The 18,787-nt window shown below is 37.5% G+C and overlaps 2 protein-coding genes across 2 annotated transcripts; both read left to right on the top strand.

The window, feature by feature from the left end:
- Positions 1-8,824: 8,824 nt before the first annotated feature.
- Positions 8,825-12,651, top strand: LOC122588108. Its single transcript, XM_043760247.1, has 6 exons — positions 8,825-10,928; positions 11,012-11,093; positions 11,187-11,253; positions 11,339-11,524; positions 11,666-11,726; positions 12,091-12,651. The coding sequence occupies exons 1-6, from the start codon at positions 8,825-8,827 to the stop codon at positions 12,246-12,248; spliced, it is 2,658 nt and encodes an 885-aa protein (XP_043616182.1). The 3' UTR covers positions 12,249-12,651.
- Positions 12,652-13,155: 504 nt separating this feature from the next.
- Positions 13,156-18,401, top strand: LOC122586959. Its single transcript, XM_043759004.1, has 7 exons — positions 13,156-13,508; positions 14,285-16,402; positions 16,486-16,567; positions 16,661-16,727; positions 16,813-16,998; positions 17,410-17,470; positions 17,855-18,401. Exons 2-7 carry the CDS (start codon positions 14,455-14,457, stop codon positions 18,022-18,024), a joined length of 2,514 nt encoding a protein of 837 aa, XP_043614939.1. The 5' UTR covers positions 13,156-13,508; positions 14,285-14,454; the 3' UTR covers positions 18,025-18,401.
- The last annotated feature ends 386 nt before the right edge of the window (positions 18,402-18,787 follow it).

Here is an 18,787-nt window from a genome sequence, read left to right as displayed (position 1 = left end):
CAAATTAGCCAAACAACTATCAAAGGAATCACCAAATACCGAAAAATCATTCATGAAGACCTCCATGGAAGTTTCTATCACATCTTGAAAAATAGCCAACATGCATCTTTGAAAAGTACTCGGTACATTGCATAAACCAAAAGGCATGCAACTATAGGCATAGGTTCCAAAAGGACAAGTAAAAGTGGTTTTCTCTTGATCATTCGGATCGATTGGGATTTGAAAATAACCGGAAAAACCATCTAGAAAACAAAAGTACTCATTACCCGCCAACCTTTCAAGCATTTGGTCCATAAAGGGTAAAGGAAAATGGTCCTTTTTGGTGGCCTCATTCAACCTACGATAGTCAATGCAAACTCTCCAACCAGTGACCGTTCTAGTTGGAACCAACTCATTTTTCTCATTAGTAACCACGGTCATACCTCCCTTCTTTGGTACACAATGTACCGGGCTAACCCATGGACTATCCGATATAGGAAAAATGATACCCGCATCAAGAAGTTTAACAATTTCCTTTTTTACAACATCCTTCATGCTTGGGTTAACCCTTCTTTGCCTTTGAATCACCGGTTTTACATTTTCAATCAAATTTATCTTGTGTTTGCAAAAATCGGGACTAATTCCAGGTATATCGGAAGTCTTCCAAGCAAAGGTCTTTTTATGGGCCTTTAGAATGGTCATGAGTTTGGTCTTTTCCTCACTTGAAAGCGATGAGGAAATAACAACGGGAAGTAGAGACGTACCTTCCAAGTAAGCATATTCTAAATGATCGGGCAATGGCTTGAGTTCCAAATCCGTTGGAGGATTATCAAGCGAAGTAGGTAGCTTACCACTTGGGATTACCTCAATTTCTTCAAACTCCTCATTATCCAATGGAGTTTCATCCATGCTAAGAGCCAAGATCTCCTCAATCTCTTCAACTTGGTCACTAGCAACATTCCTTTCACTAATGTTAGCCCATCTATCATCGCTTGTGTCATCTTCAACACCTACAAGCTCCAATTTTTCCAGCTCGACCGCATCATCTATAACATCAATTCTAAAACAAGTGTCATCGAAAGAATAAGAATGTTTCAAAGCTTTTTCAATTTTAAACACAATACGGTCTTCCCCGACACCCAAGGAAATTTCCTTGTCCTTTACCTGAATGATAGCATCCGCAGTGTATAAAAATGGTTGGCCCAAAATGAGAGGCACCTTGGTGTCCTCCTCCATTTCTAAAATCACGAAATCAACAAGAAAAACAAATTTGCCTACTTGCACTTGCAAGTTTTCGGCCACCCCCATTGGGTATTGAAAGGAATGATCCGCAAGGCGGATGCTCATATTAGTGGCCCTTAATTTCCCCAATGAAAGCTTGGTAAAAACTGAATATGGCATCAAATTGATGCTAGCCCCAAGATCGGCTAAAGCTTTACAAGACAATGTAGTACCAAATGAACAAGTAATGAGAAAACTCCCTGGATCGGCAAGCTTTGGTGGAAGCTTATTTTTGACTACCGCCGAGCATTCTTCGTTCAAAAAGGTTGCCTTCGCTTCATCTAGCTTCTTCTTGTCCGTCACTAGCTCCTTGATGAATTTTGCATGATTAGGCATGCCCGAAATGAGGTCAACTAGTGGGACATTGATCGTCACCGTCTTGATCATGTCAAAGAACTTGTTGTATTGCTCTTGAAGCTTTTCCTTCCTCAAGCGTTGAGGAAAAGGAACCTTTGGCTTGTATGGCTTGACTTCGGGTTCCTTGATTGGTGTGGCTTTGGGAACCGAAGTAGTCACCACCGGCGGTGACTCCATTTCAACTTCATCATCGAACTCTTCATCAAAATTTTCTGCACTAGGAGAAACATTAGAAACAAAAGAGTTATCCTTAGGAGGAGTGATTACCTTACCGGACCGTGTAGTTATTGCATTTACGGTCTCATTCCGGTGTTGGGATCCTTTGTACTTGTCATCCCCATGTCTCCACGACCCTCCTTGGCCTTGATTCAGGTTTTGTTAGGTGTCACTTGGAAGTTTACCCGACTGCCTTTGAGAGTTCCCCATCCTATCTAACCTCTTTTCCAAGTTAGATATCAAAGCATGGTTGTTCCGGTTGCTCTCATCGATCTTTATATGAAAACCCCCAATCTTATCATTCAAAAGCTTTGAATAGTTCTCCATTGAAGCATTCCGCTTCTCTTGAGCCTCCTCCCTCTTTTCTTGCTTATCCAAGAACTTGGCCATCATGGCCATGAGAAGTGATCCTTCCTCCCCATTGTCATCTGGCTTTGGGGGTGATGGTGGTTGTTGTTGTTGAGGTGGACCTTGATTGTCATCCTTTTGCCACCTACACTGAAAGTTGCCACCACAATTGTTAGAAAAAGAATTAGAAGAGTTTGAAGAGTTACCTTGGTGACGGCCTTGGTAGTTGCCACCACGTTGGAAAAGCGGTTGATATTGACCGGATCTTTGGTTGTGCACATAATTCACGTCTTCTCTAACCATTTGATCACATTCATCGGCATCATGTGGTCCACCACAATGAACAGGCCATAATCTTAACATCACGCTCTAATCCTCCAAAATTGTTTTCCACCATGGAAAACCTTTCATCCATGTGCTTCGGGAGCGCTCTAATCTCACTAACCACCTCGGATGTCTCTCCCACATCAACCCGGGCTACTACTCTACGTGTCCTTCTATCCCTACGATCCCTACTAGGAGACCTAGAAACTTGAGCCTTAGCCATATCCTCAAACATCTTCCAAATCTCACTAGAAGTGATACTACCCCCACAAGTCATGACCATCTTCTCATAACTTTCCATGTTCATTCCGTCCAAAAATATACCAACAATCTTGGTATTACTCACCCCGTGCCCGGGGCATTCCCACAAAAGATCTTTCATTCTCAACCAAGCTTCAACAATGGACTCATCCTCATCTTGCCTAAAAGAACGGATTATAAGCCTAAGTTCTCTTTCCCGATTTGCCGGAAAGAACCTTTCAATCAAAGCTTCTCTAACCGCCTCTCATGTGGTCAAACTATTTGGCGCTAACCCCTTTAACCATTTATGAGCTTCCCCCGCTAGAGACATAGGAAAAAGCTTCATCTTGACATTGTTAGCTTGATTCTCCCCATAGTTGAACAAGTTGCAAATCATCTCAAACTTGTCGAGATGCTCATGAGGATCCCTTTTGTTTCTCCCATCAAAACACAAATCCTTAACCATTTGCAAGTGGTTACCTTTCACAGTGAAAGTGTCAATTGCGGGGCTAACAATGGCGGATTGGCGAGAGGTTGGTATGGTTCGAGGTAGGTCCTCGATTTTGGTGTTAAAAAGATCGGGTGGATTATTTTGTTGTCCGGCCATGTTGATGTTCGGCTTCGGTGATTCGGGTGGAGTAGGTGTTTTATCGGAAGTCGGTTCTTCTTTTTCGGAATAGTAACCCCACTCGGTACTTCCTGACTCGTAATAAGTCTCGTGAAGTATATGGTCGGGTTTGGGTCTAGGAGTGGTGTCTATGTAAATGGGTGCGGATGATGACGGTTGTGATGTTTGTGGCTTGGAGCGCTTTTTGAGTTTGTCAGGGTTAGATGTGGCCTTCACTAACGGTTTCCCAGAAGCTCGAGTGCTCATCCACTACCTGAAAAAAATCTGCGATCACAACACAACAAACGAAAACCTTAATAGCACCTCAGGTACAATGAAGCAAACTAAAAATAAAACAAAGCAAGTAACTTTCTCGTGCTAAGCACGAAAAAGGATTGATTCACAGAATCTCAACCACAAGTACGTAAAATCAGTCCCCGGCAGCGGCGCCAAAAACTTGATGTGTGAAATCTAGTTTAAAAATTTATAACAAGATCTACCATTAACTGACTACAACACACTTACGGGCAGTGTACCCGTTCGTATGTAATATAGATAACCGGCAAGACCAGGATCGAACACAAGGACTGACTATAGTACTAAAGGTTATGAAAATGTGAAACAAATAAAGTTTGGTTTGTGACCGAGTTGTCACTTTGCGTTGCAGAAAGCTAATTAATCAACAAGTAAAATAAATGAAATACTCAACCGGTGTCAATCGAGAGTATGCGAAAATAGTTTGAGTTGTAACAGATAATTAAAAAGTCATCTATGTCGAATCCGCTACACAAGGAAGTTTAGGTTGCATATGGTTTAAGCTCAAAATCCAATAATGTTGGTGATAATAATCGTGACAAGCCAAAAACACAAACGGGTACTACGTTTGTAAAATCTACTCAATCACCTAATCAACTCAATTTCTTGCAACAAGTGGTACCACCAACCCTATTACAATTCCGTGAACTAACTAATTCGTTTGATTATTTAAATAACAATTTTATCTTTGTGAAAGAAACGTGGTACCACCAACCGTTAAATCCACTTAACAAAATTATTTCTATTGAACTTGTATTCTTTACTATCATACCATGACCTAGTAAAAGTTATTCATAGAAAAACAACTAAAATAATACTTGCATTCAACTAGTACCACTATCGAAGAACACAAATACTACCAAGAACACAAATTTAAGTAGAAGAAATTACTTCATTAAGATCTTGACAAAATGTTAAGTAAAACCAACTTGAATTCAAAATACTATGCAACCATAACTAATTGTTTCACTTCATCTTCATAGATGTATAAAGATTTAGCTACTCATAATGTTAAGAGCTAAAGATTGAAATAAAAAGGAAGACATAATGTACCAAATATGAAGTAATAATCCAAATCGAGGTTACAATATAGCCACAATCACTAAACAAGAGCCAAATTTAATCTTCAAATCTTCAAATTATGTTGGAGTGATGAAAACCCTTAAAAAAACCTTGAAAAACGGCTGGAGTATAAGTGAGTGAGCTAAAGTGTCCAAGACTAGGGTTTGGGTGGAATGGTGGATGGTATTTATACCCCAGGAGAGAGAAAATGGTGATGCCAGCTAGATCTCGCGCCGCTAGGAACTCGGGTCGCGCCGCTAGAAGTGTTCTTGAGCATTTCTGACCGAAAAACAACAAACTCGCGCCGCTACTGGGTTGAATGCACTGGCTCGTGCCGCTATACCTTCTCCTCACGCCGCTACTGGGTTGAATACCCTGGCTCGCGCCGCTATCCAGAAAGCTAGCGCCGCTAGTATTTCCTGGAGTTTCCGTTTCAGCTTCGTTCTTCTTCCGTTAGTGCATATGGACCACTTCTGAGCTATTTTCTACCATTTGGGAGCAATATACCTGCTGTAGGCCTGAAACCACTAGCAAATACCATAACGCACCACAAAACAAGTATAAACGGCTATAAAACTAGTACAAAACGTCCAATTCGGTGTAGGGAAACATGTACAATTTGAGGCTTATCACTTCCCCAAATCATCTTGACAAACCATATACCACCTGTATATGTTGTGTAACAAAATCTGACTCATTTAACCAATGGCAACAAACATAATTAAACCATATATCTATCCTAAAAACACACAGATCAAGCTAGTTGCCATCAATATATTAGTCTGAAGAACATTCAAAAAAAAAAAATCAGATTTACCTTAAAAACCATAATGAAAGTGTAAATAAGATCTTCATGGAATAATCCACTTGTAAAAAATGAGAAACATACAAGTTCTCACGAAAGAAAACAAAAAATGCAATGAGTAAAATGAGCACCCATAGGGTAATTTAAGAGGCAATGTAAACATCATACCATGATATTGTTCATAACGGCTGAAGCTGTGGAACCCTGCAAAAACACAAAAGGGGAAGAATTGCTTATTCGAAAGTTAAGAAAATCTTTGGTTGTTCATATACATAAGATTTAGTAGTGTTATTAAAAAACCGATAAACAATCAAATTTAAAAACAGAGAGAGGGCCATTTGAACCTTACCATATTTCACAGAATAACATTTCACAGAGCAGATTAAAACATTAGTTCTCATTGTTTTTACAAATATGAAAAATAATAATGGAGGAACGAACCGATTTGCAAATATGGAAAATCTACAAAAGATCTGAACTTTTTAAGGCAGCGGTGGTGTTGGACGGCCTCGATGGTGTCAATAGTGGCGGTGGTGATTTGATTTCTTTAAATCTGCAGAAGATGGACGGCGGTTGTTATGGACGATGGCGGTGGAGATGAATTTCAATCCATAAAACACAATTATTAGATTAAATTCGATGTTATCTTTGAATGGCAAAAAATCATGCACCTATTTTACCTATATCTCAAGTGAAATCAAACCACAACCTTTTAACTAATTGATGGATCACCACAGAGAGTGCTAGGGTAAAGAACTAAAGACATGTTTGTAATGTCAATAGACATATAGCACATATAGGGAAAAGACTTACGTTTTTCAGCAATTAGCTTCAAAAGCCCTGCATTTTCCTGCGCATTCAATGATGAATTCAAAGTAAATTATAGATTCAATAGGGGGAAAAAACCGAGAGAGTTAAAAAAAAACATGTTTGTCGTACCAATCAAATTGCCAACACAATTGACGGAATGGAATACTCTTCTGTTTCATATTACAGGAGGTAAAGTAAAACCGTAAATTAGATGTAAGCATTTCTAATTGATTGCAATGTTATTAAAGTATGGATGAGAACAAAGAGCCCTTTTTCAAATCCGATCAGATTCCTCAATCAGTTTGGCAAGTTAGTAGCGGCGGCTATTGTTGCTTACCTTTTTACTCGGATCTGACACCATCTATAATGATCACCCAAACACAAATGAAACAATAATAATTAAAATAATAATTTAATTGGAAAGTTATGATACTTGATTAGAATAAATAGGTTACCTTGGGATCGAAAATTGAAAGAGGATTTGAAAGAAACCAATTGAAGAGATCGATAAAGCATGATTTGAAGAAACAGTCGAGTGGTAGTGATGCGGCAGGGGTCGAGTGCTTGTAGGGTGTTTTTCGATACTGAGGAGGGAGAAGGTTTGATGGAGCAAGAGAGGGGGGAAGGGGTTTGGATTGGAGAAACGTAGGAGAGGTCTGAATTAAGGCTTAAGGGTAGTTTAGGAATTTGGTAAAAAAATGTTGAAAATCTTAATCCCAATCCTCTCTATAAGGGATTATAGATATAGAATGGACGGCCGTTTGTAAAAGGGACGTCTGACAATAAAATGGAAAAGCCCAGGGACACTTAGTGATAAAAAAATTATGGGACGAAAATGCGAATCAAGCAAACCACATGGACAATTTGTAATAATTTCTCATTAAGAAATAAAGGTATTTTGGGTATAAAAAAGTGTTCAATTTCTTAAAATAAGATAGATCAATATGCTTTATAAGAGATTATAGATAGATATAGATATTGAATTACTTTCTTTAATATAGGAATGGGACGTGAACAGTAAAAAGTAACAAAATAAGCTTCGTATATATATATTGCGTATAGTAAAATGTAGACAAATGTGGCTTTGGTCGAGGTGGTGATTACCTTATTTTTCATATTTCTGGTCCGAGTGGGATTAAATTTTTTGGTTGGATATAAAGCGTTGGTTGCTCCTTTGAATTAATGGGTTGTATGTTCAAACCTTTTTTTTTATATTTTTAAAGTGCTTTTCTTTTGCCACGAATGAAGAAAAAAGAGTACTACAGTGTTTTTCTTTAGCCATGAGCCCATGAACGAAAAAAAAAGGCAATACAGCTAAGTTTCATTCTATTAAATGTTCCATCTATGTCTTTTTTTCAAAATCAATTTGCTTACCTTTTGAATTTGCACAACAACAAAACTTCATGGTATGCTACAACAAGCAACCATAGTCTATTTTTTCAATAAAAAACAATTAAATCTTTACGTAAACTACGTCATCGATTCATCGTCACTTTTTTTTTTGTAACTAACAGTTGTCATGAGTTCTACAATGAACACTATGAAGATCAAATACAAAACTAGCATAACCATTAACACTTCTTCGCAACTCTATGGACGGCCGAAGTAAACATATTTACGATATGGTGTTGGCGGTACCGTCTTTAAAGAGGAAAACACGGACAAGCGATAATTCCGGACCCGCAACAAGGGGCTTACGAACCTCCTAGTTTTAAATAAGGAAAACAAGTGAAATCTTTTTATGAAAATTAATTATAATTATGTAAAAAAAAAATTAATTACAACCCTATTTAACTGGTGTGTCAACCCTAAAACAAAGACCAGCTGCCGCTCTACAATCGCCCACTGAGCCACCGCCGTAACTGCTCGCCGGAAATTAAATTAATCAACTGCAGGTATGTTCACCCATTTTTTAATCCTTATATCGCTTATATTACTTTATAATTATTTTATTTTATTTTATAGCGCCCTCTAATTATTACCATCATTTCTATTGATATAATAATAATATTTTTAGTAATATTAAACTGCTTTCTATTGATTGATTTCGATATAAAACCTATTGCGCAATTGTATAACTTTTTTTTGTTGTTTAATTATTTTAATATAAAATTTTGAATATTGAATGTTAAGCTGGCATTGTTAGCAAAATATTGTTACTACTAGGTTGTGGCTCAAGATATTGAAAAATATCGATTTAACTAACTTAACCGAATGTTCGGCAAATCGTTCCGGAACTATGCTTGAAATTCAGTTATATATTAAATGTACAAACATGAACCAATTTTTTGTTCCTTCATTTGTGTTCATTAAAGTTTGGTTATATGTTAGTTAAGATTCGTTTACGAATGAATACGTACAATCCTTGTTTGTGTTAGTAAGACATGAGTTTTAATGTTTTGCTGTCGGATTATTGATCAGATTAGGACGTTAGCTAGAATGAAGTAAACATGTCGTCTCCTGTCCCGTAGATTTCTAAGATGGAAGATAATGGAGGTCATGACGGTGCCGTCAAGCTCACTAAATCACAGAAAAAAAATAGGAGAAAGGCGTTAAATAAAAAAATGAAGAAGAATTTAGAATCGTTAGACAAACCAGAAGATACTGAAAATGCTAAGAGTAGTGTTACAGCCTTGTCATCAAATAATAGTCTCGGTACAACTGCAATTGTTGATCAGAAGACGACAGTGTCAGCTGTTGCTGCTACCGGAGATGGAAAGTGTTCAAACTCAGGGACGGAAAATGATAAAGAAACTGGTGCTGCTAATCTTACTAAAGGACAGTTAAAGAAAAGGAGAAAATTGGCGAAGAAAAAGTTGAAGGCATTGACAGGAGGGCAAACTAAGAATCTAGCCTTAGGTTGTGTGGAGGCACATGCTAAGATGATTGCAGAAAAAGGCTCGGGTACGGGTATAGTTCATTTTAATAACATTTCAGTGTCATCCCTTCCGAAGAAATCAGATAGTAGTCTTGGTACAACTGCAATTGTCGATCATAAGATGACAGTGTCAACTGTTACTGCTACCGGAGATGGAAAGTGTTCAAACTCAGAGACGGAAAATGATAAAGAAAATGGTGCAGCTAATCTTACTAAAGGACAATTAAAGAAAAGGAGAAAATTGGCAGAGAAAAAGTTGAAGGCAATGACAGGAGGGCAAACTAAGATTCCAGCCTTGGGTTGCGTGGAGACACATGATAAGTTGATTGCAGCAGAAGGCTCGGGTACGGGTAAAGTTTTTGAAGCAACTGGTGGTGAAATGGTCCCACCTGTTGTAACGATGGTACCAAAAGGAGAACTGCACACAGAAGTTGGTAACGGTAATACTGCAACAGTTAATTCAGCATCAAAAAAGAGAAAGAGGCAGAAAAATGAGAACGTGTTTTCAGCCTCGGGTGACATTATGAAAACTTGTGATAAGGTAATTGAAGAAAAAGGCTTGGGCACAAGTAAATCCGTTGAAGCAATAAGCAGTGAGATAGTCACAGGTAAAAACACAATTCCTGATGCGTTGATGGTGTCAAATGTAGAAGAGCACGCAGAAGTTGCCAATGGCAAAGCTGCAACAGGTAATCCAGCATCAAAAAAGAAAAGGAAGCGGGGAAAAATGAGCAAGAATCCAGTTTTGGGTGAAGTTACGATGATTTGTGACAACAGGCTGGAGAATGTAATTGCAGAAAACGGCTTGGGTATAACTAAATCCATTGAAGCAACAAGCAGTGAGATGGTCACAGGTAAAAATGCAATTCCTGATTTATCGATGATGTCAAAAGTACAAGAGCACACAGAAATTGCTAATGGCAAAACCGCAACAGATTATCCAGCATCAAAAAAGATAAGTGAGAACACGAATCAACCGTTGGTTGAAATTATGATAACTTGTGACAACACACAGGAGAAGGTCATGGCAGAAAACGGGCCTGATATAACTAAATCCGTTGAAGCAATAAGCAGTGAGATGGTCACAGGTAAAACTGCAATTCCTGATGCGTCAATGGTGTCTAAAGTAGAAGAGCATATAGAAGTTGCCAGTGGTAAGACTGGCCCAGGAACAGCTGCAACAGATACTACAGCATCGAAGAAGAGGAAGAGACGGAAATTAAAGAAAAAGGGCCTAACCTCAGATGGCATTTTGAGTATTGGTGAGAGCGCACAAGATACAGTTATTGTGAATAAAGTCTCGGGTACAAACAAACCTCTTGAAGCATTGAGTAGTGAGTCAAAAAGAGAAGACCTCCCTGAACTTTTTGGTGATGAGAAGGGCCCGAAGACCATTACTGGTGATGCAGAGAGTACAATGTTAAAAACCGTTGGCTGCACAAAAGTCAGCAATAGTGAGATTGGGTCAACTGGAACCACAACTACTGCTCAGGACTTGCCATTGCCAAAAAAGACCCCTCGGCAGAGAAAGAAGCAAAAATCCGTTGCTTTGAATACTATTAATAACAAAGAAGTCAAGCAAATAACTCAAGTTGCTACATTGGGGAAGAAGCTTGTTATTTTTGATGTGAATGGGTTGCTCGCAGATGTTGTTCTTTCCGGACCAAAGGATGTTAAAGCAGATGTAGTTATTAAAAGACGAGCAAGTATGAATTGGAAGATAATTTTGATGCTATACTTGTTATTTATAAGTGTGTATACTTTTTTAACTAGCTTAGTTTGCATGCAGTATTCAAGAGACCCTTCTTAGATGATTTTCTAAGCTTTTGCTTTGAGAGATTCAACGTTGGCATTTGGTCCTCAAGAACCAAGTACCGTTCTGTTTATATATTTGACGCTTTCTTAGTTTCTTCTTTTCTTTCATCATAGTGAGCAGTAGATATAATTCTTGCATCGTTTTGCAGGCCAGTTTTGGACCCTGTGGTTGACTTTCTATTGGGAGATTTGAAGAACAAATTGCTTTTTCTGTGGGTGAGTCATACTTTTTATTGACTCAGTTGCATCTAGTGATCCTGTGCATAATCTGAAGTGTATATGTATGGAAATTTATTTATAGGATGCTTCAAAATGCACGAATTCAGGGTTGAGAACTCCTGAAGACAGACATAAGCCCATAGTTTTCAAGGATCTGAGAAAGATTTGGGATAAAAAGGATACTGAAAATCGTTGGGTGAAAGGAACTTTTAATGAATCGAATACATTGTTGCTGGATGATTCCCCATATAAAGCATTGCTCAATCCTGTAAGACTCTCATCATCCTTTAGAACTCAAAATTGTACATTCCTAGTAAATGTTGAATTCATGTACCAATTACTGATACTGATTTAGTTACTGTTAAAAGTTACTCATTTTCTCGTGGAGTATGTTGTTTTTTTCTTGCAGAAGCACTCAGGAATCTATCCTGCTTCTTACACCTACAAGAATAAGGATGATGACTTCTTAGGTGAGCTACAATTAAGTATTTCTATTTTTCACCATATCATGTCACTTTAATTTATTTTCTTCTTTGTTTCAAGTGGAAGTAGATGTGCCAATTGTAAGTGGCAACCTATATATACTGTATTGGTTCAAATACACATCAAATGAGTAAACTGTTAAAAGTGAGAAAAAGCATTTTAGTTATAAGTTTTTAATGAATTTTGTATGTATTTGAAAAAGTGGACAAATTTGGTGGGTTGGACCAACCGTATTACCTGTTTTGACCCCATGTCCAGCGCTGTCCACCTGGCTGTATTGCATCTCTAAGTGGAAGTAATTTTAGAGAACTTTCTATCTTGCTATTGTAAATTGCGTTATCGTTCCTGCAGGTCCCAAAGGGGAACTACGAATCTATCTCGAAGGTTTAGTGGCTGCTGATAGCGTAAAGTCCTATGTGGAGCAACACCCGTTTGGTCAAGATGACATAGATGAAAAGAGCCCACACTGGTTTTATTATGCACGTGCTCTCAAGGGTCAAAATAGATGATCCTTGTTACACATTGAGCAGCTTATTGTACAAGTCCAAACCCAGGATTAAACGGTTTCAATGCAACAGAGTAGCACATACATTAGTAGGAAGCAAATTGACAAGAAGTTCTGCAAAGTTTTTGCCGCTCTAAAAATATGCATATTTGAAGATTGACTGTAAGCTTTCTAGTTCTAGCTTTTGGAATCTGGAATTTCCGCAAAACCATGTGAAATGATCCACATGTGGTTTCTGCTAAGGAAATTTACACCTTTGTTGTAGTAAAAGATAGTCGTTGGCTTTTTTGCAACTTGAAAAATTGCTTAGTCAGATCGTCTTGCCGCATGTAGCATATCTGTGTCTTCATCATGCATTGTTTCTTTTACCAATTCATGTTAATCAAATTGGGCACATTTTCCTTTCATTTACTATTTGCAGATTTTATATAAAACAGTAATTACCCAATCCCATAGATAAGTAAGGTTGTGTGGGATGTACAATCATATTTTACAAGTCCACTCACTCAAATGGTGTTGTGTTCAAATCCTTTATGAATACTAGCACGTGGTATCTATTTTTAACCTTTTATATTGATTTTTACAAATAAAGTAGTCTTCTTTGTTGCTGGGGCCAAAGGTTGGTTAGCTGGAAATTGGCATTACATGAGGACTTGTTGTAGGGGATAGGATGGGGTGGTCGTTGTGTACCTGTGTCTAAACGTAAAATATCTAAGCAGTATAAGATAACAAAAAAATATTGCTTAATAGGGATGTTATAATAATGTACATCTTGAAAGAAGAATAAAATGCATTTGATAGGTTGGATATGAAACAATTTGGAATGCAAAAGTAGTTATATAGTGTAAGAGTTGGTCTGCATGACAAAAATCAAAAGGTAGAAACGCTTACTCTGTCATAAGGTGAATTATTGCCAAATGCAAAGTCTTTGGCTTGGACCACCAGGTGACGTACACACTTACACTGTCTTCACCTTTCTCATGATGTGGCCATCAATATTGACTATGTGTCCACCCAATTCATCAAATTGATTAATTATAAAAAAAAAATGAAAAACCAACACCCTCAAATTCCAAATCCCCTGTCCAGCTTCAATCTCACCTGAAAATCAATAACTACCAGAAAATCAACAACCCCTTAAGGTGGTGGTGGTTGAGGCTTTGCCATCAGATATTTGACATATGCAACCAGATTAGAGACCCAAAATCGCTCACTGACCCCGCCGCTGATACTGCTCGCTGGAAATCAAATAAATTGACTTTAGGTATGTTCACTCATTTTTAAATCCTTATATTAGTTTTTATCATTTTATAATTAACAATTATTTTGTTTTGCAGCTCCTTCTGTTAGTTACTATCATATCTATTGATATAGCAATAAATATATATTATAAATTAATATTAAACTGGATTGTATTGGTTTTAATTTAAAGCCTAATGCACTTGTTTATTTTAATTTAATTTAAAATTTTGAGTATTGAATGTTAAGTTGACGTTGCCAGACTAAATTATGGCTCAAGATATCGAAATATACAGATGTCACTATCCTAACCTAACATTCGGCAAACCATTATGGAACTATTCTCGAAATTCACTTATTTATCTAAATGAACAAACACAAACAAATCTTTTGTTACTTCATTTATGTTCATTAACGTTCCATGTTTTGTTAGGTAAGGTTTGTTTATATTAAACGAATGAATGCGTGCATGCCTTGTTTGTTGTATGTGTTAGTGAAAGATGAGTTTTACGGTCTTCCTATCAGATTATTGGTCAGTTTTTAGAACTTCAGCTAGAATGGAAGTAAACATGTTGTCTCGTCCCAGATATTTCAAAGATGGAAAATGATGGAGGTCATGTAGGTGGCGCTAAGCTCAATAGATCAATATGTAAACAATAGGAAAATGACGCTCAAGAAAAAAGTTAATAAACATCTAGAATTGTTAGACATACAGGAAGATACTGAACATGTTAAGTGTAGTATTAATGCCATGTCATCACATTAGTAAGAAACCGGAAGTTCATTTCAGTAACATTTCAGTGTCATCCCATCTGGATAAATCAAATAGAGGCCTCGGTACAATTGCAATTGCTGATCAGAAGACAGCAGTGTCAACTGTAGCCGCCACTGTGATTGAAAGAGTTCAAACTCGGGGATGGAAAATGATAAAAAGGAAATTGTGCTGCTAAGCTTACGAATTACAAAGGAGAATGAGAAATCTGGCTAAGAAAGATTCGAATGCAATGACAGGAGGTCAAACTAAACATAAAAAAGTGAACAGGAGGCCAACCACGGGTGAAATTTTGGATCCCCAATACTTGCAAAAACTGGAAGCTGCTAATGGTGGGGGCCCAGGTTCAACTGCAACAGATAAGACAGCCTCAAAAAAGAGCAAGCCACAGAAAAATGTGAACAAGAATCCAGCTCTTAGGGATATAAATGATAAGGTGATCACAGAGAAAGGCTCGGGTGCAAGTAATGTTTTTGAAGCAACAATTGGTGAAATGGTCTCAACTAAAAGTGCAGTTCCTGATGTGACGATAATTCCAAAAGGAGAACAACACATTGAAGTTCATTTCAGTAGCATCTCAGTTTTATCCCTTCCGGATAAATCAAATAGTGGCCTCAGTAGGACTGCAATTGTTGAGCAGAAGACGACAGTGTCAACTGTAGCCGCTACTGGAGATGTAAAGAGTTTTAAGTCAGGGACAGAAAATGATAAAGGAAATGGTGCTGCTAAGCTTACGAAATCACAAAGAAGGAAAATGAGAAAATTGGTCGAGAAAGAGTCCAATTCCATGACAGGAGGTCAAACTAAAAATAAAAAAGTGAACAGGAGGCGAACCACGGGTGAGATTTTGGATCCCATATACTTGCAAAAACTGGAAACTGCTATTGGTGAGGGTTCAGGTACAACCGCAACAGATAAGCCAGCATCAAGAAAGAGCAGCACACAGAAAAATGTGAACAAGAATCCAGCTTTGGGTTGCGGGGATACACATGATAAGGTGATTGAAGAGAAAGGCTCGGGTGCGGATAAAGTTTTTGAAGCAACAAGTGAAATGGTCGCAACTAAAAGTGCAGTTTCTGATGTGATGATAGTTCCAAATGGAGTACAGAACACAAAAGTTGGCAACGGTAATACTGCAACAGATAATTCATCATCAAAAAAGAAAAAGAGGAAGAAAAATAAGAACATGGATTCTGCCTTGGGTGATGTTATGAAAACTTTTGAGAAGGCAATTGAAGAAAAAGACTTGAGTATGACTAAATCCTTTGAAGCAATAAGCAGAGAGATGGTCACAGGTAAAAACACGTCGATGGTGTCAAAAGTAGAAGAGCACACAGAAGTTGCCAATGGCAAAATAGCAACAGATAATCCAGCATCAAAAAACAAAAGTAGAAGGCTAAGAAAGAACAAGAATCAACGCTTGGTTGACATTATGATAACTTGTGACAACATACAGGAGATGGTTATTTCAGAAAAAGGCCCAGATATAAATAAGTCCACTGAAGCAACAAGCAGTGGGATGGTCACAAGTAAAAAGGCAATTTCTGATGCGTTGATGGTGTCAAAAGTAAAAGAGCACACAGAAGTTTCCAGTGGTAAGAGGGGCCCAGGAACAGCTGCAACAGATACCATAGCATTGAAAAAGAGAGAGATACAGAAGTTAAAGAAAAAGGGCCTAGCCCCAGAGGGCATTTTGAGTAACAGTGAGAGCACACAGGATATGGCTATTGCGAATAAATTCTCGGGTACAAACAAACCTCTTGAAGTATTCAGTACCGAGTCAAAAAAAGAAGACTTCCCTGAATTTCTTGGTGGTGAGAAGGGCCAAAAAACAATTACTGGTGATGCAGAGAGTACAATGTTAAAAACTATCGGGTGTACAAAAGTAGGCAATAGTGAGAGTGGGTCAACTGGAACCACAACCGCTGCTCAGAACTCGCCATTGCCAAAAAAGACCCCTTGGCGGAGAAAGAGTCAAACATCTGTTGGTTTGGATGCTCCTAATTACACGGAAGTCAAGCAAATAACTCAAGTTACAACGTTGGGCAAAAAGCTTGTTATTTTTGATGTGAATGGGTTGCTCACGGATGTTGTTTTTTCCCCACCAAAGGATGTTAAAGCAGATAAGCTTATTCTAAGACGAGCAAGTATGAATTGGATGATAATTTCAATGCTTCTTATGTTATATATAACTGTGAATTCTTTTTTAACTAGCTTAGTCTGGATGCAGTATTTAAGAGACCCTTCTTAGATGATTTTCTAACCTTTTGCTTTGAGAGATTCAACGTTGGCATTTGGTCCTCAAGAACCAAGTACCATTCTGTTTATATATTTCTCACTTTTTTAGTTTCTTCTTTTCTTTCATCATAGTTTTCAGTATATATAAATCTTGATCCGTTTTGCAGGGCAATGTTGGACCCTGTGGTTGACTTTCTATTGGGAGATATGAAGAATAAATTGCTTTTTCTTTGGGTTAGTCATTCTTTTTATTGACTCAGTTGTTTCTGTTGTAATTTATGTGAAATCTGATGTGTACATATATGGGAGTGATTTATAGGAAGCTTCCCAATGCACGAATTCATGGTTGAGAACTCTTGAAAATAGACATAAGCCCGTAGTCTTCAAGGCTTTGAGAAAGATCTGGGAGGAAAAGGATCCTAAAAATCGTTGGATGAAAGGAACTTTCAATGAATCGAATACATTGTTACTGGATGATTCTCCATACAAAGCATTGCTCAATCCTGTAAGACTCTCACCATCCTTTAGAACTTAAAGTCGTACTGATATGAACCAATGTCTTGTATCAAATGATAAGAACAATTAAATGGATAGGCTGGTATTCGAGAACCAGTAAACTCCAATATTAACTAAACAGGAACAATAAAATTCTCAATAATATTCCACACCTAAAAACCGTGGCCTAATGGCCTTATTTAACCAAGTTGTCTAACCCTAAACTTGGTGAACAAGATATTACTAAAGTTAATAAATTAACTATTAAATATCACACTTGACACCCCTCTAATTTCTCATCCGATTCATATCACGTACACTATAAATAAGTCTTGGATTCATGAACCGATTACTGATACTGATCTAGTCACTATAACAAGTTACTCATTTTCTCGTGGAGTATATTGTTTTTTTCTTGCAGAAGTACTCGGGAATCTATCCAGCTTCTTACAGCTACAAGAATAAGGATGATGACTTCTTAGGTGAGCTACGATCAAGTATTTCCATTTTACACTACATTGGTGTGACTATTTATTTTCTTCGTCTTTGCAAGTGGATGTAGATGTGCCTTGTAAGTTTCAACCTATTTACATTATATTTGTTCAAATACACATCAAATGAGTAAAAATGTTAAAAGTGAAAAAGACCTTTTTAGTTGTAATTTTTTTTTGTAAATCTTGTGCATACAAATTTGTAATAGTGGACGAATTAAGTTTGGTGCCTTGGTGGGTCGGACCAACCGTCTAACCTGTTTTGACCCGATGTCCAGCACTGTTCACTTGGTTGTGTTGCATCTCTAAGTAGAAATGTTAGAAAACTTTCTATGCTGCTATTATAAATAGTGTAATGTGTTATCCTTCCTGCAGGTCCTAAAGGGGAACTCAGAACCTATCTCGAAGGTTTAGCGACTGCTGATGACGTGAAGTCCTACGTAGAGCAACACCCATTTGGTCAAGGTGCCATAGATGAAGAGAGCCCACATTGGTCCTATTACTCACATGCTATACGCCGTTACCAGGGTCAAAATAGGTGGTGATCCTTCTTAACACATTGAGCAGCTTATTGTACAAGTGCAAACCCAGGACTAAACGATTCTTATACAATAGAGTGGCACAGACATTAGCAGGAAATTAATTGATAACGAGAAGAAATTTTACGAAGTTTTTGCTGTTCTAGAAAAATCCATATTTGATTATTTGAAGATCGACTGTAGGCTTTCTAGTTCTAGCCTTTTCAATCTGAAACTCCTTAAAACCATGTGAAATGATCTACACGTGGTTTCTGCTATAAAACGTTCAGAAACTCCTTAAAACCATCAGATTGTATTGCTGCATGAAGCATGTCTATGTCTTCATCATGCATTGTTTCTTTTACCAATTTATGTTTAATCAAATGAGGCACATTTCACTTGCATTTTACTGTTTGCAGATCTTATATATAATACAACTATACCTGATCCCATAGATATGTGAAGTATGTAGGATGTACAATCAGATTTTACAATTCCACTCGAATGGTGTTGTAAAGAGTACTTATATTTCACATTTTTGACAATATGCGTTCAAATCCTTTATGAAATATAGCAATGTGGTATCAATTCTGACCTTTTATCTTTTATTATTTTTTCAAATAAAGTTCTTTTTTCTTTGTTGTTGCTGGGGGCCAAAGTTGAACTGGAAATTGGCCTTATACGAGGACATGTTTTAGGGGATAGGATGGGGTGGTGATTGTGTATTTGTGTCTAAAAGTAAATTATTTGGTTCCATCATGTTTTTAATTTTGAGCTTGAAACCAAAATT

This window comes from Erigeron canadensis, chromosome 2 (assembly GCF_010389155.1).
Source record: "Erigeron canadensis isolate Cc75 chromosome 2, C_canadensis_v1, whole genome shotgun sequence".
Lineage (NCBI taxonomy): Eukaryota > Viridiplantae > Streptophyta > Magnoliopsida > Asterales > Asteraceae > Erigeron > Erigeron canadensis.
The sequence above is the reverse complement of the archived record's forward strand: the minus strand, read 5'-3'. Positions and strand labels throughout refer to the sequence as shown.